We start from the raw sequence: 21074 nt of genomic DNA on the forward strand, positions 1-21074 counted from the left end.
TGTTTGGATCAAGCTTAAAGACACTTATCCACAACATAGCAATAAGAATTGTTGCTTCTTTCTTTCCCGTCAACGTATCTAGTTGATAAAGGATTCAGCGCAGTGCATTTCATTTTTTAACTAGTTAACTAGGCGACACAAATGTCGCCCAGTAATTATACTCTGTCGACAATATTTTGAAAGATATGGCGAAATAATGCGAAACAAACGTATAGTATTATAATCGTACTATAGTATTACATTGACTTTTTTGAGAAAAACAATTTTTATTGCCCATTGAAAATTCCTTATAAAATGCACTGATTTAGCGTTGTTCAGTTTTTGACAAAACAAAGAAATCGGTTGGACATTTACAATAAAGGTGATCTACGTTTAGCTTTGACTAATATCGAATCAGACATCGCCACATTATCAGCTACTCATTAGGTTCAGGGCAGTCATTGATGGGCATAATTTTTATACATTATCATTTTTTTTTTTCATAGTTAAGTAAAATCTTTTTGTGTAGTAAAGTAAAATTGTTTTGAGTAAAATATAACCATTACTATTTTTTTAAAATACGAGTTTTTACTTTAATTTAGTATACTGATGAATAAATAAATAAATATATATATAGGAAGAAAATTTGATTTCACATGAGGGGGGCGGCAGTTAGTTAATACGATAAAGGGGCGCTGAACCAAAAATGATTAAGAACCACTGGTATAAGCAGTTCATAGGCGCAATTAGAGTAAAAAAATGTGGGTGGGGTCTTCGGCCCCATCCATATATTTTTCAATCACTGCCTCTCAGAAACTCAACAGAAGTTGAAATAGTTGTTTCTGAATGACCAGAATCATTGTCGTCTTGATTGTTAACTATACAATGTGATTTTTTTTTTTTTAATTAAATAACGAAAACATTTTTAAATGTTTTTTTTTAATTTAAAAGAAAAAGAAAAAAATTAGGTCATAATAATAATTTGTTCACAACCCCCCCCCCTAATTGCGTCTATGTACAAGTGCTTAACTTGTTATAGAAATAATTTTAAATTTATTTCACCGCGGTAAGTTTATCATTTATGACTGATGCTGTTTATTCCATGATATACCATTTGAACAAATTCCTTCAAATCGCATCACTGATTGATATGAATTCTAAACATCAGTTATTTTTTCAAACCGCTTAAATTTATACCACAATATCAATATCTAGTCCTTATTTTATGGAAGTATCGTTTTAACGGAAATTTACTGAACCAATTTTACATTATAGTATTGATACTCATTCAATGTAAACTTTTTTTCATAATATACTCTGTAAAGATTATTTTATTTTTTGAATTAGGCGTTTGTATATAATAATTATTAATTTTAAAAATGAATAAAGAAAGACGTGTTGGCCGTCGTAGTGTTGTACAAAAGCTAGTTAAACTTGGTACTCCCGAATTCGACAATGGTAAGTCATTAATTGTAAAACATTTTTCATTATAATATTAGTTAATTGTTTATAATTTATAAGGTGTATTATAAATAATTTCTCTATATGTATTCTAATATTTTATGATATATTATATAATCTATATAGTTCTCTATATTTACTATATTGTTATATTGTCTTTTGTTGTTTGTGTTATCTTAAAAGCATTTGTATTATTATTATTTTATTTCATTGTTCATTACTCATAGATATTTTATTATACTAATTACTCATTACTTTATGTCTGTACATTTTTTTTTTTTAAATATACTCTTGTTCTGTTAAAGGGCTTATACCTGTTGAATATTCAAATAAATGAATTAAGTATTGTGTTTGATAACTGAAGAGTAGAAAATAATGTTATTTAAATTGTTAAATATTATTCTAATAGATTCTCAAAAAAAAATTAAAATATTTTTTTCATATTTCTCAAAACTAAATTACTGATGCTTAGGAAATACTTTTTTTTTTTAATTTCAATTACTAATAATTTACTATTTTTATAACCTATTTCTATTCATGCACATATTTCTTTATACAACCTCTATAATTGAATGTATTGGATGACTTATAATACTAATATGTTTACCAAAATATATACAAACTGTTTGTGCTAAAAATAAAGATAATGAAAACATTATTTAATTAATAAATAATTTTATTTATTACATTTTTAGAAGAAAAAATGTTAGCTGGACCAAAAAAATCATTGTTTAATGATGATTCTTCATTTATCATGAGGCGAACATTAAAACCATTACATGAGGTATTTTTAAAACATAAACGTTAAAAATTATTTTAATCAATAAAATCAATATTTTTTTAGATTAACAATTTTCAAATTTTGTCTTCAAAATCTAAAAGTCATGAAAAGCTATATGAAGACAGCAAGTATGAATTACCAAGATGTTCATATAATGATGTGTTAAATAAACATAAAATTCCTTTGGAAACATCTAGTAAAATTGGTTTTCTTGAATCATCCTTGGTAAAAAATCATTGTAAACCAAGTGAACCTGTACTTCAATCTAAAGAACTCTATAGTACACTAATTGATTCACCTTGTACTAAATATCAAAAAATGCAATTTGACAATGCATTGTCATCAGCCTCCAAGTATTTATTAAATCGTCATCTAGAATCAATTCAAAATCATGCTGATATATTTAGTGTAAAAACTCCTGAAACAAATTTGCCTTTGGTCAATGAAAATAATTTAAATGAATCAAAAACTCCACATTTGATGGATTTAAGTATTACCCCGAAACAAGATACATCAAATAAATTTGATTTCCATACCCAAACATCAGATGTACCTTTATTAGTTGAAAATGTAGAAGAACTTCAAAAGATATCAGATATACCCTTATTAGTTGAAGATTTAGAGGAACTTAAAAAAAGTGAAATCGAAGAGATTCGACAATCTAAATTAAAATGTTGTGATTTAATTAAGATCCGCTTCAAAGAAATTGAACTAGAAATTGAAAAAAATTTTAACATTATGGAAAATAAAGTAACTGATAACTATAATAAATTGTTAAAAAAAATTCAAGACGGAAAAGATTGTAGTCCTCAATCACAGTTATCAGAAATTACAGTAGAAACAGTAAAAGAAAAAAAATATTCAAGGATGACTGGAGGTTTTGGATTTTTAAACAATTTAAATCAAGATTGTAGTTTTTTGAAAACTCCTAAAATAAAGGGAAAGACCCGTGAAGATATGTTAAAGAATAGCACATTGACACCATGTACAATGTCATTTGTATTGCAAGAACAATTAATGCATCTGAATAGCAATTCTTAAGGTAAAATATTATAATAATTTATATTTTTAAAAATAATTTTAGATATTTGTTTTTATTCATTTTTTGATGTTCAACAATTACTAATAATTATACATTTTTATGTTTCAGAATGAAATTTATGAGGTTATAATTACATATATATGAAAGAAATTTGTAAGTAATGATTTATATTATGTTTAATATATATATATATATTTTGACTTATTTTGTATTCAACAACTGGGATATTAAAAATATTGTTATTAATGTCAATAATTATTTTTATAAGAAACATTGATTTTATACGAATATGTAATAGAATAATAAAGTTAATTATTATTTAATATGTTTTTAAAAAAAAAAAAAAAATAGAAATATATAAAAAACTACAACCGTTGAAACCGATAATATTCTTATTCGTTTCTTTTCATTGGATATGATTCTACAATATACAATTTTATTGTTAATAAAACAAAAAATATATATAATTGTAGTAAATTGATAATTTAGGTGTTTTTGGTGTTTTATTTTTTTATAAACATCAAATGAGAATAGAGTACAGAGATAATAGGTACATGATTAAATTAATTTTAGTATACAAAATATAGAGAAGTATAAGGAGCAACAACATAAAACAAATTTAATAAAATAAAATAAAAATAAGTTTCAATACAAGCATCTTTTGAGTCTGTATTTTGGATTTTTAAAAAAAATGTAGTGTCAAGACATAAAATAAAGTTTCAAATTATATTATTAACTAACTCAATTTTCGTTTGTCATATACTTTGAGAATAATGAAAACCGTTGGAGAGTATATGAAAAAAACCTTTTTTTAATAGCCTAATACAAAATATATATTTGTATGTATACTTTTTAATTTGATGGTTTTGATAGGGATTTTATTAAATACCTATTAATTTCGTGTGAACTGATTATTTAGATGTAAAATATGAAGTCAGATATTATTGTATTGTATTATACCAGTTATTAAATATTTTATGTTTGAATCTTAGATGTGGATCAAGTATGATTCTAATAAATATGTGAAATAACAATTATCCGTCAAACTTTTTAATATAAAATGATATTAAAAATTAATTTAAATATTCTATAAAAACTATATTCCTGTAAATATTTTTAATTCTAATTGGCAATATACAACTTGTCTTAAAATCAACATCAATTTTTATAACTACTCATTTATGAATTAAATAAAGAAGGATTATTTTTAAGCATTGTTAATGCAGCACCAATAGCAGATTCTTCTGGATTACTTATATGTAACGGAAGTTTAAAACTATTTTCTATTTCTTCTCTTATAATTTGATTTTTAGTGATGACTGTTCCTGATCCTATGATTCTTTGAATTCCAGAACTCAATAGTAGTTCTCTTGGCATCATGCTAAAATAAAAATGATTATTACATTTTTTATTTTGATATAATTTATCATATTATTACTTGATTAAATTGTTTACAAGCCCTTTAGAAAATCCTGAAAATAACTCTGTCAATGTGAAATTATCATTTGTAACATTAATTATCGATCCATATGTTTTTGGATTGTGTCTTTCACCATACATTAAAGGGTTCACAATCAGTGGTATCAAATGGTTTTCTGGTGGAAGATTATACAGTCGATTCCACAGTTCATCTAAAATTCAATTATATATTTAAATTATGTTAAATATTTGTTGACTGTAATTTACCTTCAGTTATATTTAATCCTAGAACAGATACCCAATTTAATACAGATTTAACAAAAACATTTAAAACATTTCCTCCATTTAATGAAGCTGCAACTGCCAAATAATCATTTTCAAAATATGGAAAATATTCAACTCCATCTAATCTAACAATATATAAGTAATAATAAGTTGTTTCATGATTTGTTAGAATTTTATTAACAATCTTAATATAATTTACCATGCTGTTGCTTCATATTTGTGGCAACAAAAGCCATTTGAGCAGAAGTAGAAATATTAATAATGGCATCAGTCTTTGCTGTTAATGTAGCTATAACTGAACATTGTAAATCACCCAGAGCAACACCTATTTGGTAAATTAAATTATGTGAACTATAATATTGCTTATGTATTTATTTTAAAGTTTACCAATCACTGTGCCTTTGGGTAGATCATAAATTGTATCGTATAATGTTCCAAAATTTGATCCAGGTTGTACAACTGATGGTAACAAATCTAATGGAAAATTTATCTTACGTAGAATATTTACATTCCATGAACAGTTTATTAAATCAAAGTATCCCCAACTAGCAGCATTGTGGGTAGACATGATTGGTTTTTGTTGATTACATAGCAGTGACACTGTTAAATCTTGAATTGTACCACAGTATTGATATTTATTCAATATATCTGGTCTGAAATTAATGAATGTTTAATCTATTAAAATAAAAAAAATTAGTCTATGTAAATTGTATTATTGCTCACTGATTTTCTTTTAACCATAGAGCAGTAATACATCCATAACCCGAATATGTCTTTAAGTGTGAATTAGGTTTTGGCAACTTGTCCAAAAATGTTAAGTCTGTACGTTTATCTTGCCATGTATATAAATTAGAAACAAATTCTTGATCTTCAAATTCAAATCCATTGTCCCAAAATTGCTGGATAAATTGTTTATTCCAGAAAACTATTCCATGCATTTGTCCACAAACTCCAATTGCTTTTACCTTTTTAAGCAAATAAATATATATTCCTGGTTAATTTCTACTTTACTATTCAGATACGTGTTTGTAAGAATTATAATTTTTAAACCACAATTATAAAGAATTTATGAAATAGGTACCTATAATGAATTAAGAATATATATTAACCAAAACTAATATTAATTAATTTCAATGTTTTATTCGAATTAGAATTAAAAGTTACTTTATATATTTAAATATCAATTTGTAAGGTTTACATTTAATAAAATATCCACCTCAATAATTATATATTGTTAAAATAAAGTTTTTTACTTGACCCTTGAACTTGATATTTTTAATGTTTCAATTTTGGTTTACAATGTACATAAAGAATTAATTTAAATATTATTTCTTGTTAGTTTTCAATTATTGTACACTAAGATGTACCTTTTTCATCAAATTGCCTGCTGTTTTTAAGCATTTTTGTAATGTTCTAAAAATTTTGATAACATCTTGCTCATCGCCTTTTTGATGACTAGGGGTTATATTTGCTTTGGTCGGAAAAGATTTCGCAAAAACGGATTTTAAAGTGTGAATGTCCAACATTGAAATTTTTACCGAACTCGTTCCAATATCAATTCCTAGTATTAATTTTTCCAACTCCATAATTGTTTAGTTATCTAATAAAAGAAAATAATGTAAGTAGCAAGCACAATATTAACGTAATATTCAATGTACTATTACTAAAAATTATGAAGCATGAACATTAAATAATATTAAAAAACTGGTTTAGGTTAAGGATACACTACAGTCGTGTAATGAAAAAGTAAGAATTGCTACATTTAGTTCTTAATTCGTCAACATAATTTTATAATAAAATTTTACCAGTTTAAATCTCAAGTTGGAGTAATTGTGCAGGGCTATTCGGAATTTTTAATTAGAGGTATTGTTATACTCTGTGTAATAATTATCTAACGACATTTTTTTGCAGTTAAGAAAAACGCCCATGGGTTACAAATTAGTTGTAATTTATATTTCATATATTTTATTTAAACAAACATTGTAGTATTCTTTAATTTCCACCTAATTTACGATTTATTTTTTAGAGATTGAAAATTGTATTTATAACAGATCTATATAAATAAATATTGGGTATTGATATATTATGAATCGCTGAGTACTATTATATCTAATATTACTCTAGTGTAACTACAGCCTTAAATTAAATGTTTACAACTAACAGATATATTAAACAAAGTACATTTATACATATAGCAATATCAGCGATAACCACTTATCTTAGGTTAAACTGGATTGAGATAGCAAAATTAATTTACACATATTGGAGAGTTTAACATAAGTACCTATACAAATTCCAAAAACGTCTTTACGAAATAATTTTTCATTGCATTGAACATAGGCTTTTAGAACTGTAACGTCTGTAACTATATATTTATGTAATAATAAAATGATCATTCTGTATTTAATTATGTGATACCAAACAATTTTCATTTAAATAATCAATTATCCAAATTTTTGTATCAATTTTAAATTATAAAATCAATTATATAATATGTTTTTTAAGTAATGAATATGTTCATAAATAGTATTATTGGACGTGGAAGAGGTAATAGGTAGGCGTGATGGAGTGCTATCATAGTTTTATGGAACTTCGTGGATGAATGCTGCATGTATGGATGGTTGTTGAGAGCATGGAGTATGTAAGGGTGTGAAGAGGTACCTACTATTAATATTGAGGAGGGGTCAAGTTTATGCAGTTTTTAAGTGGGTGTAATAATAATAATAGTTATAATATCAATGAATAATAAAAAATCACCGAACCCAGCTAGCAGTGGCGGCGTGAATAGCTATTTTACGAGGCGGTACCCTCATGCAAAAATGGGGGTGAATAATATGAAAAATGCCGACTAGAATTTTTTTACTCAATGTATGTAGTATAATTAAATATATGTAGTCGTATTTTTACTTTTTAACACACACACACATATATATATATATATATCTGAAGCAGAACTAAGGCAGATAATTCTTCAAGCTGCTATAAAAATGTGGAAGATAATGACAGCAGGAGTAACTGGGAATAAAGTATGTAAGAGAGGACGTGCTTGTTTAAGGCAAAACGGTGGACACTTTCAACATCTTTTGTAATAAACTTATATGTACAAACTAATTTTAAATCTCATGAAATAAAATTTACATCAGTTTACCAAGTTTTAACGGTTTTGTATTTATCAATTAGAATTAGTTTTCGTTTTTCCACACAAAAGGTGGAATAGCGGCCCTCCAAATAGTTTAATAAAAAAATGGAGTATACCATACTAAAGCTTAAAACATTTTGAAGTTTTTGTGAAATTTGCACCTTCCTGTCTTAGAAATTAATTGTTATTAAATAACATTGAAATGTATTAAAATGTTGAAAATTTGAAGTTTTGAAAGATTTGTATTATTTCTTTAACCCAAAAAATTAGGTGGGAACCTTGAAGTGTATGTTTTCTTAATCCTAGTCTTATGAGCTTTTCAGTGGTGTATTCAAATTTATTTTAGAACTAACGGTTCAGCAGATATGAACATTATTATGAATGAAACTTGCGTTCAATCAAAAAACACAAAAATCGAAAAATCTCCCTTATTATTGAGAACTCGATAATGGTCATAAGGACTTTTTTGTTGCATCTGAGGTGTATAAGTACCTCTTGAAGTTTGATACATTTATCGTGCAACACTCTGTATATGTGTCAGTGTTGCACGATCTTAAAATTGACAGTTTAATTATATATATGTAATAATATTTTATATTGTATAATAAGTAGTTATATACATATTATTCGTGTATACACTGTAATACGAAATATATAATATTTGTTTTCCGTAAGTAAAATTAGGTCCTTCTAGGCTATAATGAAACAAGTCCGACTGCCGACTGATGTTTTCGTTGGGGGGGGAGACACTCCCCCAAGATCCCCCTTCGAGATGGCCCTGCCTATTCTACCTTACATTATACAGAAATTATTTAAATATAAAATCAATGGATTGTACTGTGTAAGTAGTAACATCAATTAGATTGTTATGAACAGTATTCAATAATATTGGATACAATTACGTTGTATATTAACTTAAATTTACTTACAAAATGTTATTAGTAAAAAATAACCAAGTACTTACTTATAATATATTTTCTGGTACCTGTCTGAAGATTAAAGGTTGTCTGAAGGTGTAAAATGTTTCAGTGTGCATGGTCAAAATGACCAAAATAAAATAAAAAATTTTAGAATTACTATATTAAAATTTAAAAAAAATTATAAAATGTAAATGTTTTACTGGTTAGTTAAAAGCTTGAGTGTTTTAAATAAGAATTATTATTTTCTAAATTTATTTTTACTAAGCAAAATACACCAAATTGCAGAATTAAATGAATTTATAATTAAATATAAATTACAAAAAATGTACGTACTTTTATGAATTGGTGGTACAGAGATTATCCAAACATAAAGCAACTCAAGACATAATTTATACGCAGGTAGCAAAAATTATTTTTTTATTTTTTTTGGATTACTGTAATTTACCGTATATTAATGCACATTCCGAAGGGTTAAACCCACATTTAAAATAGGTATGTGAAAAGTAAAGTGTAAGGGGTAACTTCACGCCACCACTGCCGACTAGTACGACTGGCGAAGTGGAGAACAGCCAACGTATTGAAAAGAATTTATCTTCAATCGAACTACAATTTAAACGGTAGACTGACAATGCTAAACCCAGGGTAGACCCGGCTTTATACAATAACGGGCGCCAGAGTACAAGACGAGCACTTCGAACGAAAACAACAAAGGCTGATCACAGGATCACGTAGTCACGGTCATCAACAAAAAAAAGACGCGTATCACCGCCGGCACCGGAAAACCAAGCCAGGACGACCACAGACAGCTGGGTGCCACTTCGTGCCTGGTCTAACCAGTTTGCAAGAGCACCAGTGGCAGAGGAAAAAGGGCGCCGTGATGTGTTACGAGGCTCACTGAAAAAATGTATAGAGCCCAAAAATTTGAAATATTTGTAACTCTTGAACATCCTTCCCCTTTGGAAGTCATAGGGTGACTTTCAACATCTAATCGGGCATGAAGATGTAGGGCCAAGGATGGCAATTTGATGGTGGCACTTAGCTAATACAGAACTGACATGTAATAATACAAGTTGCAATAAACAGTTTATCGGCCGGTGCTACCATAATAGTATATATATATAAAAAAAAAAGGATTTCATAATTAATTAAATGGTATACTAAAATATTTTGCTGCCTCTGAGACTTGACGCCCCCGGGCATGTGTCTACCCGTACTTCGCCCTAAATACAGGCCTACCTATTATCTTAGATGTTTATTGTGTTTTAATTTGTATAGATTGTGTGCATGTGAAATAAATGATAAAGTAGAAGAATCAATTTTCTGAGTTAGGATAACATTTCAATCGACATTTTTAAGTGCCTATAAACAGGAAAAATGTCATTGAAATATTACGATTATAAAGTAGAGATAAAACGCTAATGTAAGTTCTTAGTAAATTTTTCGAGTCACTTCTATCAATATTTATAAATAACAAATAAATAACTACTTTTAACATCGTAAAATTGTAATTATATCTTGTATTAATTCTACATTTCATTTTCTAATATATATGAAGCTTTTTTACGGCTTTTCGATAAACATTTTATTTTTATTTTTTTCGTTACAAAAGACTTTCTTAAACCAAAATAATTTTATCGACATTTTACGAAAAAAATTATTATAAAACTTGAAATAATTAAATAACTACAAATATCTCAAACAAGTGGAAATCTTTAGAAAATTACATAAACTATGGCGGATAGTGATATAGGCATTTAATGAAAATGTATTCTAATCTCTAAAGTTGTTATTTTTTAAATTTCAGTGAAAACAAAAATTCGATTTTGTGGTATGTAGGGGAGACCTGGATAAGTTGACGAAATGTTAATAACTCATTACGACTTTAATCAAGAATTCTTATTGTTCCACAAGATACTAAACAGTTCTTCCAACATCTAATATTTCTTGTTTGTGGTTCCTATGAGAAAATCAAGATTTTCTGTTATCGGTTATGTAAAACCATCATTATGTTTTTTTCACGTTGTCTTAAGGACTATTGAATCTTGGTAAGTAAAAATATTTTTTTCTGTTTTCTTTGTTAAGTAGTTTATTTTCCTTAAATTATTTTTATGTAAAGTTTATTAAGCTACCGTAATTTAGTATTTTGAAAGTTTGTTAATGTCAAATATTATTTTTCTGGGTAAGATAGCTGAGGTAAATTGACGACGTAAATTTACCCGAAGATAACCATAATGTACATATACTAAATTTATTGAATTTTCCATTATGTGAGGATTTTCAAAGAATAAATAGTGACCAATTTTAATTTTGTACACTAAGAGAAATATTATATTTACTTATTTACATATTTTTTAACTTTACTATGTTAAGAAATTATAAAAAGAAAAATATTAAAACTCGAACTACTATGATTTTATTTATATATATATATATATATATATACAGTGACGTAGTTACGGGGATGGTGTAAGGGGTTTTCACCCCTCCACAGATTTTTTTTTAATGATATTTGATTTTTATTTATTAATATTTACATATTATAGAAAATATTTTGATTTTACTATGATTAGCTATATAGTATGCAGTAACAAAATAAATTTCATTAAATACGGGACATAATAATAATTTTATTTTAAATGTCATACTATTATATATGACTTCGTTTTATGATATACTAAGAACACTTAAAAATTTACTCTTAAACACCCCCCCCCCCCCCCTCGCAGAAAAAAATTGTATCTACGCCACTATATATATATCAATATAGATATTTAATTTGTTATTGTATAAGTAAGTGAAAATTGTTATATCTAAAAAAGTATTTAAGATTTCATTTTGAATGGTCAAATTATACTTTTTTTTCATTAAGCTATTTAATGATTATTATTTCATAGTTTTATTTATATTGAATAGGGCAATTTGTATTTATTTAGCAAAATATTTACTCATTTTAAGAAGTTGATAAGTAAACATTATTAAAACTTTTAGTTCAGCATTTATGGGCACTATATAAAATAATGAAACATAATGTCAACTTACCCCATCTTCCGGATAAGATGGCGAATTTAAAAAAGAAACTTAAAAAAAAAAAGTTATAAATAACGAAAATTAAGATTAATTAATTTTTCTATATAATCAATAAATATCTTAGCAGATATGGTGAAAATTATTAACTTCTATCTTTTAACTTGAGCTATTTAAAAATGTTTAAAGTTACCTAAGTCTCCCCTACTAGGTGTCAACAGAGCGAATTTATCGCAGAAACTCGTTGAAAGTCCCTAACAATCGTCCCGAAAGATATTGAAAATGCGGTCGTCCTACATGGTTTTTACATTAAAAATATGTACTGGTCAGTAAAAAAGATCGAATTTGTAATTAAATTCGTTTTCAGATAGTAGAAAGTCATCGAAGCTCTTAGGTAAAAACGCCCTGTTACCACTTTGAAATGTGGCCGATTGACAACCAAAAACCGCAAACTATATATAGTAGCACCTCAAACGACACACATCTCATGCACTCGAATCATTTCGAAAAAATACTTTTCTAAACATTTACATTTTTTTACAATAATCATCGTTGTTTTTTTTTTTTTATATTATTACATTTTCAACTTCAGCCAATCGAACTATTTCTTCAACATGGCATTACCATTATGTAGGAAAACACCGCACTACTCGTGCCGGGATCGCGGGTACATCCAGAGACCTTGGCCGCACAGAAGTCCACGGCATTGTGCGGAGGCGGGCGGGTCCACTGCCGGGGTCGATCGTGCGGCCGACTCGGTAAATATGGTCATCGCATCCGTCGCCATCAGGAAACCGAAGCCGGCCATACGTGTTCCCTGACGGAGCGTCGGAGCTTCGGTCGGATGGATGGCTTCACGTGAATCGCGGTGCCGCCGAGGAAAATAACTTACGCGGAAATCGGCGTGCAGACGGATGGACCACCGGAGACCGTGGAAACGAGTATTGGGAGAGACAACCTTACGCCACCTCGGCATGTCGAACTAGCAAAACAACGATTGGAGACCACGCAGGACACTATGACTTGTAGTAAAACCGATGATGACTACCCGATTGAGCCTGTGGAAGACACATTCGTAACAGCCGAAAGAACTACGGTGGAAACCATGTCCACGTATAACTTCCCCAATACCTTGTCGACGGCATCCTTCGATCAGTCTACGTTGAAACTGTCAAAACCACTGAGTGTCACGCAAGGACCCGTACCCCGACGCCGAGGTGAAATCAGCCACTTGGCAGTTCCAGCGACTACCGGCTGTTGACAAGCTCCACTTCTCGGTGTCCGCGCTTTTGGCACGATGATCGACCCCTTTCCGGTGTTGGTCGTGTGACCATTCAGCTGGAACGCAGTTGCATATTTCCATCATCGAGATCTGGTCGGGTAAATCCAATATTCGGTAGTGTTTACTAAATTTTATAATTTTTTTTTTAAAATAATTTTTGTATAAATTACTTTTTTTTCCCGAGCATTTTAGTCCTTTCGTTTATTTTTCTTATGCTTTTTAGTGTATTGCAATACTTATTTTCAACTATTGAGTTTAATTTATCAATATTTTGGTTTTTTCCTTTCAAAAGTTTTTTTTCCTCTTTTATTTTTTTTGTGATGAAAACATTTTTTTTTTTTTTTTGTATTATTTATATTTTTTCAATTATATTAATAAAATAAAATTATTTTTCAATAATATGTTATGTTCTTGGTTTTTTTCTCCTTTCACAGGGTTTTTTTTCTTTTTCATACAAGATACTTCTTCTTTTACTTATGTTTCCCCTTTTATTTTTTTTCTATATTTTTTATATTAATATTAGTGTTTTACTGAATAAATTATTACCTAATGATTTGTCTTTTTTTGGTTTTTTCTCCCTTCACAGGTTTATATTCTTCTTTGATACCTTAAATTTTAAGATTCTTCTATTTTTCTACTACAGATTTTACTTTCACCTTCTTTATATAAAATTTAATTTTTTTATTTTTTCTCTAAATGTAAAGTTTTTTTATATTTTCATTACTTACTTTTTGTGATTTTTTCACAATAAAATTACTGTTATGTTAATTAATAACTGAATATAATTGTTATATTGTTATGATATTCGACTCTTTTTGTATCTTGAAAATAAAAAATATTTAAAATATTTTTAACTACAAAAGTGTTACAGGTCTTATTGTTTTTTTCATTTTAAATATATGTATTTTATTTTTATATAAATTATATATTAATAATTATTGAAGAAAAATAGATATACCTATTATTTTCAAAAGTTTCATTAATTTGATACTTTTTGTACATAATTTTTTTAAGTTTTTAACCTTCCTAGGCTATTATATATCAACAGATCACTACTATTGTAACATGAATGATTGTCTTAGTCTACGATAACATTTTCTTCAATTTAATTAGTTTTTTTTATTTCCTCTTAAATTTCAATTAATTTTTTAAACTTATTTCCAGTTTATAATATTCATAAATTTTATATAATAGTAAAATACTACATGAATTATAATAATATAAATTATCATATAGTCTGTAATAAAATCTAAAATCTTAAATTTGAAAAAAAACACAATTTTTCAAAAGTTATAACTTTACATTTGATCTAAATAAAGACAAGACATTTATAACTTGAATATATTATTTTTAGTGTTATTGCATTGTCATTAATTTAAGATACATAAAATACATTTTAATTTTGGCACATGCCCGTGATATATGTACATTTAATGCAAATATTAAACAAAACAGACAGAAACAGCAATAAAAATTTATATTTCCAAATTTTAATATACATAGTTTATTATTGTAGCTTAAATTTAAAAGATAATTAAATTATTAAAAAAATAGTAAATTAATTAAATTGATTCATATAAATCTGGGAAATGAATTAATAGACACATAGATTCTTTAGGATGACTTAAAATAAACTGCTTGAATTCTTTATTTAAATATTTTTTTGTCACTATAGTAGAATTTTTATTTTTAATAGCTCTTAGAATTAATATATTCCTACATTTAATAGGATAGAGATCAATGACATCAATATTGTTATTTTCACATTGAGAGCAAACGCTATTTACAAAATTCGTTATAAACTTAAAAAAATTATTTGTAAAGTTCAATTTGATAAGCAGTTCATTAAATATGCTAGAGCACATTTGGAACACCAGTGGTGATTTAATACATATTTCAGAGAGTTCATCAATTTGCCACTGTGATATTGCAGATAAAATAGTTTTTTCAAAAATCAAAGGATAATCTTTAATACATTTTTCATGAATGAATACAGGCAATTTTAATACATTTGAATTCAGTTGGTCCCAGACATCTAATAAGATTAGATTTAATGTATTATCTCTTCTATTTAAAATGGATTTTATGTAGTTCACATATACGTCAAGATCAGCTCCTTGGTGAAGTATATGTTTCATATTGATCATATGATCAGATTGGATAACATCAAAATTTATTGACTGAATAATTTTCTGTAAATTGGATTGTGTATTCAATGTGGTGTCGTATTTATAATTTGAAGATGTGTACATTAATGTTTTCAAAATAGACTAGAAACACAATAATACCAATTAAAAAATATAAAATGAGTCTTCTAAAAAAAAATGTTATGTTTTAATTAATTAATAAGCCTTAAATAATTTTTTTTAAATAAGAACTTACTAAACATTTTTCTAATGTCTTGTCTGGTTTTTTTATTTTTTTATTCAAGTGTTCCAAAAAGGCCGTTAGACGATCTTTATCAAGTTTTCGTAAATTTGACATTTTTATTAGTTACTTATTTTTTATTATTGAGTAACAATTTCTAACAAAAAATGTCAAAAACTAATAGTAAACAGTCAACTCGCATAATTAAAATATAAATTAAATTCAACATGTAATAATCTCAAGAGTTAAAAAATATTTTAAAAAACAATTAACAGTTTAAATAAACTATGAGTAGTTTACTATAAGGAATGCACCAAAATTAAAAACGATTCTTATAGATAATAGTGTTATAAATATTGGTCAGAAATTATTCGTTATCATAGAATTAGAAGCGATAACGTTATCTTATAATAATAACAATGTAGATGTAGAATAGGAAATTGAAATGGATAGATGATAATAACTCAAAATTTTAATTTTAGTTATTTTTTTTGGTATTATTAGTAATAAATAGTAATTATACAATTCTAGTTTTAATTTGTCCGAACGTTAAATTCTTAATCATTCAATATGTCATTTGGTGGTTTTATTGATTTTTTTCAAAAAGGAAAAGTAAGTGCCCTAAAGACAATGATTTACATGTTACAATATTGTTTATTGTGTAAACAATTTTTTTAAAACATTCATAGACATTTAGACCAAAGAAAAAGTTTTCGCCAGGTACTCTTCGCTACTCACTGTACAAACATGCACAAGCTTCATTGAACTCCGGTATTAATTTAAGAAGTGCTGTGCAATTGCCGCCTGGTGAAGACTTATACGATTGGATTGCTGTTCATGGTATTATTATTTTAACAATCCATATTCTTTTTGAATATTTCTTATACATTTTTAAAGAATTTTAACTTAACAACTATGTATAGATAGATTTAGATATATTATCTAAAACCAAAAATCTGAATGTTTATATAACTTTCATTAAAATGTAAACATAAATTCTTGTATGGATTTAATTAAACCACATTGCTTTTATCTACTGTATGAGTAAAACTTATGCCAAATATTGTCTATTGTAATTCAGATATAGTGCTTTGCATGTCAAATAATTTAAAGATGACAAAATTTAAATTTATTTTCAAGATATTTTTCAGCAAGTGTAATTACACTAATAATTAATTATAAATATTCAGATTCAGAGTTAAGTTTTGTTTACATTTTTTATAAATCATACCAAACATTCAAAAATATTCCAGAAATTTATAAAATAGATTATTTAACTAACTAATATTATCTGTAATTAATATAAAGAAATTTATAGATTATGTTTATATTAAATAGATTAATATATACTACTTACTGATTAGTATTTTTAGTATGTATTTGAAATTAAAAATTATAATTTTATTTCTTAGTAATCAATCTAATAAATCTGCATAATTTGATTTTGATTTTCAGTGGTTGATTTTTTCAATCGTATTAATTTGATTTATGGTACAGTTTGCGACTACTGTACTGATACATCTTGTCCGACAATGAGTGGTGGCCCTAAGTTTGAATATTTATGGGCTGATAAAGAAAAGTACAAAAAACCTACACAGTTACCTGCACCTCAATATATTTCACTTCTAATGGATTGGATTGAAGCTCAAATAAATAATGAAAATTTATTTCCTGTGTCAACTGGTATTTATTTTTTAAATTTTAATTGTAATTAAATATACTAATTTTCATATTATATTAATAGATGTACCATTTCCAAAAACATTTATGCCACTTTGCAAAAAAATACTAACTCGATTATTTAGAGTATTTGTACATGTTTATATACATCATTTTGATCGAATTATATCTATTGGCGCAGTGAGTATATAGTTTTCAAATATTTATCATTTTTGCTCTTTAACAGTATGCTAATAATTATTATAATATACTTCGGTATATTTCTACATTACGGGGCACCCAAAATTTTGTATTTATTTTAGGTCAACTTATGTATTTTTTAATGTTGAAAACAATGGTGCTAACGAAAATTGGCGTAGACGATTAGTTCGAAAGTTACAGTCTATTGAAATTTGATAGTTTTGGAAGTACTTCAAAAAAATGCTAAATTTTAGGGTTCCCCGTAAACTAAAAATGTTTCTATACAACAAATTAACATATTAATTTGTCCGATAATACTAATACTAGGAACTAGCCTGTTGTCATTGTCAAATATTCACAATTTACTTTTTAGATAATTTGTATGCTATCTGACTTTAACTACATGATTTTTATTATTAATATTTTAAATTTCTAAGTGTTGGTTCTTCATAAATTCACTAAAAAATAATAAAAATTATGTTTAAAAAAAAACTTAATTAAAATAAAGTTTATTCAAGAAAACACTGTAATTTCATTTAATTCAAGTACTCCATTATATTGGGCTTCATAATAAGTTCTAATTTTTATTTTATTAAATTTATATTCATATTAGAAATAAGTTAATTTTATCTAATTATTAGTAAAAATAGTATAAAAATAATAGATTACACAGAAAATATTAAATGTAAATAATTAGATAAAACAAATTATTGTAAAACGAATTCTACAATTCTTGATTTGCTCCAAAATTTAAAAATTAGTATCAGAGTACTTTAAATTCAGTAATAACAACATAATATTTTTAAACCATAACATATATAATTGAATATTGTATTTAAGTTATGGTTAATCTGATTTATGGGAAAATAATTTTTTTTGTTATGATTAACTTTTCGAATAAGTCCAAACTAATAACATTTTAATTGTCATGTCGGAGAAACAAAATTAATTTGTAATCTTTTTTTTTTTTAGAAAATAATTAACTTCTACATGTAGTTGGATTATTTATTGTTTGTGTAATCCATATTAATTTTTAAGTATAAAAAACTTAATATATTATATTTTCAGGAGCCACATGTGAATACTTGTTATAAGCATTTCTATTATTTTATAACGGAGTTTGAACTAGTCATCAATAAAGAATTGGAACCATTAATGGAAATGACATCAAAAATGTGCCAGGATTCTCTTCAAAGTCATTAATATTTTTAATATTTTGTAACCAAATAGTATTATTTTACTAATTGTAAATATATTTTTACAAACACTATGGCGTTTATTGAAAATTTGTTACCTTAAATAATATAAACTTATTTTTGTTAATTAAATCCGGTTGTATATTGTAAAATAAATAAAAATATAATTGATTTTTAATTTTTATTTTTATTTTATCAATAATAATTATTACAAAACTTAACCCTCTTGAGTACGAATGCGTGCATTTCCATTGGTCAACCTGATGGATAACTCTTGTGCTCTAGAAACAATGGTTTTACGATTTTTAGATGAGACACCATGAGCGATTTCTCCACAGTATTTCCTGTTTTGCATCATCAACATTTCCAATTCCTGGAAGTCGACAAAAATAAAAGAATTTGTATAAATTTAGATCAAGTATTTGTACTTACTCTCTAACATTGTGCACAAGGACTTTACGGAACTTGGAAGGCAACATGTGTCTGGTCCTCTTGTCGCTACCATATCCAACATTAGGCATCAAATATTGTCCCTTGAATCTTCTTCGTACTCTGTTGTCAATACCCTTGGGTTTACGCCAGTTGGGCTATAAACACATAATATAATATATTAATTTAATTGACATTTAATAATAAGACATTACAGTAAACTTACTTTGAGTTTGTCATAACGATCACTTTGATGTCTGATAAACTTCTTGGTGCGTTTTTTTATGATGGTAGGACGATACTTTGGCTTGATCGACATTGTACTTCTAAAATATAAAATATTTTATTATATAAAAATTTTTAATAGCGATGTCAAATGGAACACTTTCAATTTTGCACAAGTTAAAAAAAATGTAATACAATATAACTAACATAATTATACATCGAAATACGAGTCATTATTAAACCACACAATATACGTTTCTAATAGGATTGAAAAGATAAATTTGGATTAAATTCGAAAATACTTACAAGTTTAAAGGACACGAATGTTCGGAATATGTGAACAAACAGTTATCGACAAGTGAAAAAAAAGTAAACAGAGATTGCGTTTCGTATTTTGAGGTTATCGTGGATATCACTCTATTTGTATACCAACTTCACGGTTTGTACACAAACGTTCGGCAGCCGTACTATCATTACCGCTACATTTTGAAACGCTCGTTGTGGAACTCAACGGAAAGTTAAATTAATTAAAGAATAAGCTATTTTTTCACCATCTGGTATTGAATTGATTGGTTTTTTGTTTGAATTATTTTTTTATTATAGAAATATTTTCTGCTCAAGAAACGAATTTTCAATATTCTATGAATTACTTAAAAACTTAATAAATGTGTAAACTGAATACGTTTACGATATTTTTTGTTCCAGTCTTTCATACATCCAACCATAGGCGTGTCTAAAATTTTTTTGCAGGTATGGCCAGTAAAATTTTTCATTAGGAAAATTGAAATTTTCATTTAGGATACGAAAACAAAGAGTAACTTATACAAAATACAATACCTCGAGAACGTACATGTTTAGTAATTTTAGCTACTATAGTACCTATAGCTAGTAAATAATATACTAATTTTCTTAAAAAAAATAAAATAAAAGGTCTGTAATATAACATACAACTACACAGATAATAATACTTTTGGATTTTGGATAATAAATATTATTGATTAGTTTTTGTCACAGATATATTTTATAAATAATATATTATGTGAAAATATTTATTATTTAGTTCTGTTTTATTTAATCATTCTTTTTACTTTTTAGTAATTATTTTTAATGATTTAACCATACATTTAAAATGGAACTGGATTTTCATAGGCCGTAAATACGCCTATGCATCCAACATAGTAAAAACTTTCACTTTAACTTGTTTCTTTACATTAGTATGATCGATATAATTTGGAACGAAAATCATTCTGAAAACTGATTCAGTTTTGACACGACAAGCAGGGGACCAACGTCTTCAGATGAAGGGGGCAACGATACCATTTTGCCCCAAGTCACTGTCTAAAAAAAAAATTTAAAGGCCTCCGCCTTCTTAAAGTTAAGCTACTTTTATGTTTTATGTTTGGGCTTCAAGTTATATTGATAATTTTTAATGTTATATCGTAATTGTTACAGATAGCCTATAACGCAGGAAAAAATAAAATTTATGTAGATAAAACAACTGGGACAGTCCATAAATTAAATATATATTTATGTATATTTAACTATTGACAGTCCGACTGTAACAGCAATGGCTATGAAAGCCTTCAGGGCCTCAATCCACCCCTGTACATCACCATGTAACTATTCCATTATGGATTAGGTTTATCGTATACGATAGCGGTACCA

General features: G+C 26.7%; 5 protein-coding genes across 7 annotated transcripts; 2 read left to right on the forward strand and 3 right to left on the reverse strand.

Annotated features, from left to right (window-relative positions):
* Positions 1 to 1160: 1160 nt before the first annotated feature.
* On the forward strand, positions 1161 to 12771 carry LOC112684081. Of its 2 annotated transcripts, none has more exons than XM_025555392.1 (6): positions 1161 to 1437; positions 2136 to 2224; positions 2285 to 3263; positions 3372 to 3416; positions 10831 to 11071; positions 12685 to 12771. In XM_025555392.1, the coding sequence occupies exons 1-3, from the start codon at positions 1359 to 1361 to the stop codon at positions 3260 to 3262; spliced, it is 1146 nt and encodes a 381-aa protein (XP_025411177.1). In that variant the 5' UTR covers positions 1161 to 1358; the 3' UTR covers position 3263; positions 3372 to 3416; positions 10831 to 11071; positions 12685 to 12771. The 2 variants fall into 2 exon arrangements, with proteins under 2 accessions (XP_025411177.1, XP_025411176.1); XM_025555391.1 differs by having other exon boundaries at positions 12643 to 12729.
* On the reverse strand, positions 4339 to 12757 carry LOC112684080 (sedoheptulokinase-like). Of its 2 annotated transcripts, none has more exons than XM_025555389.1 (8): positions 12675 to 12757; positions 6335 to 6567; positions 5691 to 5932; positions 5355 to 5620; positions 5167 to 5292; positions 4950 to 5087; positions 4702 to 4894; positions 4339 to 4644 (listed from the first exon to the last, which is right to left on the reverse strand). In XM_025555389.1, the coding sequence occupies exons 2-8, from the start codon at positions 6551 to 6553 to the stop codon at positions 4443 to 4445; spliced, it is 1386 nt and encodes a 461-aa protein (XP_025411174.1). In that variant the 5' UTR covers positions 6554 to 6567; positions 12675 to 12757; the 3' UTR covers positions 4339 to 4442. The 2 variants fall into 2 exon arrangements, with proteins under 2 accessions (XP_025411174.1, XP_025411175.1); XM_025555390.1 differs by lacking the exon at positions 12675 to 12757 and adding an exon at positions 6773 to 6991.
* A 2083-nt stretch (positions 12772 to 14854) lies between the features above and the next one.
* On the reverse strand, positions 14855 to 15983 carry LOC112684084. The gene is made up of 2 exons (XM_025555401.1): positions 15715 to 15983; positions 14855 to 15602 (listed from the first exon to the last, which is right to left on the reverse strand). Exons 1-2 carry the CDS (start codon positions 15814 to 15816, stop codon positions 14895 to 14897), a joined length of 810 nt encoding a protein of 269 aa, XP_025411186.1. The 5' UTR covers positions 15817 to 15983; the 3' UTR covers positions 14855 to 14894.
* Positions 15984 to 16139: 156 nt separating this feature from the next.
* LOC112684091 (MOB kinase activator-like 3) lies at positions 16140 to 18830 on the forward strand. Its single transcript, XM_025555410.1, has 5 exons — positions 16140 to 16311; positions 16389 to 16539; positions 17155 to 17382; positions 17444 to 17559; positions 18628 to 18830. Exons 1-5 carry the CDS (start codon positions 16270 to 16272, stop codon positions 18760 to 18762), a joined length of 672 nt encoding a protein of 223 aa, XP_025411195.1. The 5' UTR covers positions 16140 to 16269; the 3' UTR covers positions 18763 to 18830.
* Positions 18831 to 18922: 92 nt separating this feature from the next.
* LOC112684092 (60S ribosomal protein L32) lies at positions 18923 to 19823 on the reverse strand. Its single transcript, XM_025555411.1, has 4 exons — positions 19716 to 19823; positions 19411 to 19510; positions 19190 to 19342; positions 18923 to 19128 (listed from the first exon to the last, which is right to left on the reverse strand). Exons 2-4 carry the CDS (start codon positions 19501 to 19503, stop codon positions 18973 to 18975), a joined length of 402 nt encoding a protein of 133 aa, XP_025411196.1. The 5' UTR covers positions 19504 to 19510; positions 19716 to 19823; the 3' UTR covers positions 18923 to 18972.
* Positions 19824 to 21074: the final 1251 nt, after the last annotated feature.

This window comes from Sipha flava, unplaced genomic scaffold (assembly GCF_003268045.1).
Source record: "Sipha flava isolate LNK unplaced genomic scaffold, YSA_version1 240_pilon_pilon, whole genome shotgun sequence".
Lineage (NCBI taxonomy): Eukaryota > Metazoa > Arthropoda > Insecta > Hemiptera > Aphididae > Sipha > Sipha flava.

Excerpts from the sequence above, each read along its gene's own strand:
- LOC112684084 (XM_025555401.1), bottom strand. The coding sequence starts at position 15,816 with ATGTCAAATTTACGAAAACTTGATAAAGATCGTCTAACGGCCTTTTTG. Across the intron at positions 15,603-15,714 it reads AGACATTAGAAAAATGTTTA|TCTATTTTGAAAACATTAAT; the intron begins GTAAGTTCTTAT and ends TTGTGTTTCTAG.
- LOC112684081 (XM_025555392.1), top strand. The coding sequence starts at position 1,359 with ATGAATAAAGAAAGACGTGTTGGCCGTCGTAGTGTTGTACAAAAGCTA. Across the intron at positions 1,438-2,135 it reads TACTCCCGAATTCGACAATG|AAGAAAAAATGTTAGCTGGA; the intron begins GTAAGTCATTAA and ends TTACATTTTTAG. Across the intron at positions 2,225-2,284 it reads CATTAAAACCATTACATGAG|ATTAACAATTTTCAAATTTT; the intron begins GTATTTTTAAAA and ends ATATTTTTTTAG.
- LOC112684080 (XM_025555389.1), bottom strand. The coding sequence starts at position 6,553 with ATGGAGTTGGAAAAATTAATACTAGGAATTGATATTGGAACGAGTTCG. Across the intron at positions 5,621-5,690 it reads CTATGGTTAAAAGAAAATCA|ACCAGATATATTGAATAAAT; the intron begins GTGAGCAATAAT and ends CATTAATTTCAG. Across the intron at positions 5,088-5,166 it reads AAATATGAAGCAACAGCATG|ATGGAGTTGAATATTTTCCA; the intron begins GTAAATTATATT and ends TTGTTAGATTAG.
- LOC112684091 (XM_025555410.1), top strand. The coding sequence starts at position 16,270 with ATGTCATTTGGTGGTTTTATTGATTTTTTTCAAAAAGGAAAA. Across the intron at positions 16,312-16,388 it reads ATTTTTTTCAAAAAGGAAAA|ACATTTAGACCAAAGAAAAA; the intron begins GTAAGTGCCCTA and ends AAACATTCATAG. Across the intron at positions 17,560-18,627 it reads GAATTATATCTATTGGCGCA|GAGCCACATGTGAATACTTG; the intron begins GTGAGTATATAG and ends TTATATTTTCAG.
- LOC112684092 (XM_025555411.1), bottom strand. The coding sequence starts at position 19,503 with ATGTCGATCAAGCCAAAGTATCGTCCTACCATCATAAAAAAACGCACC. Across the intron at positions 19,343-19,410 it reads ATCGTTATGACAAACTCAAA|CCCAACTGGCGTAAACCCAA; the intron begins GTAAGTTTACTG and ends ATGTGTTTATAG. Across the intron at positions 19,129-19,189 it reads TCCTTGTGCACAATGTTAGA|GAATTGGAAATGTTGATGAT; the intron begins GAGTAAGTACAA and ends GTCGACTTCCAG.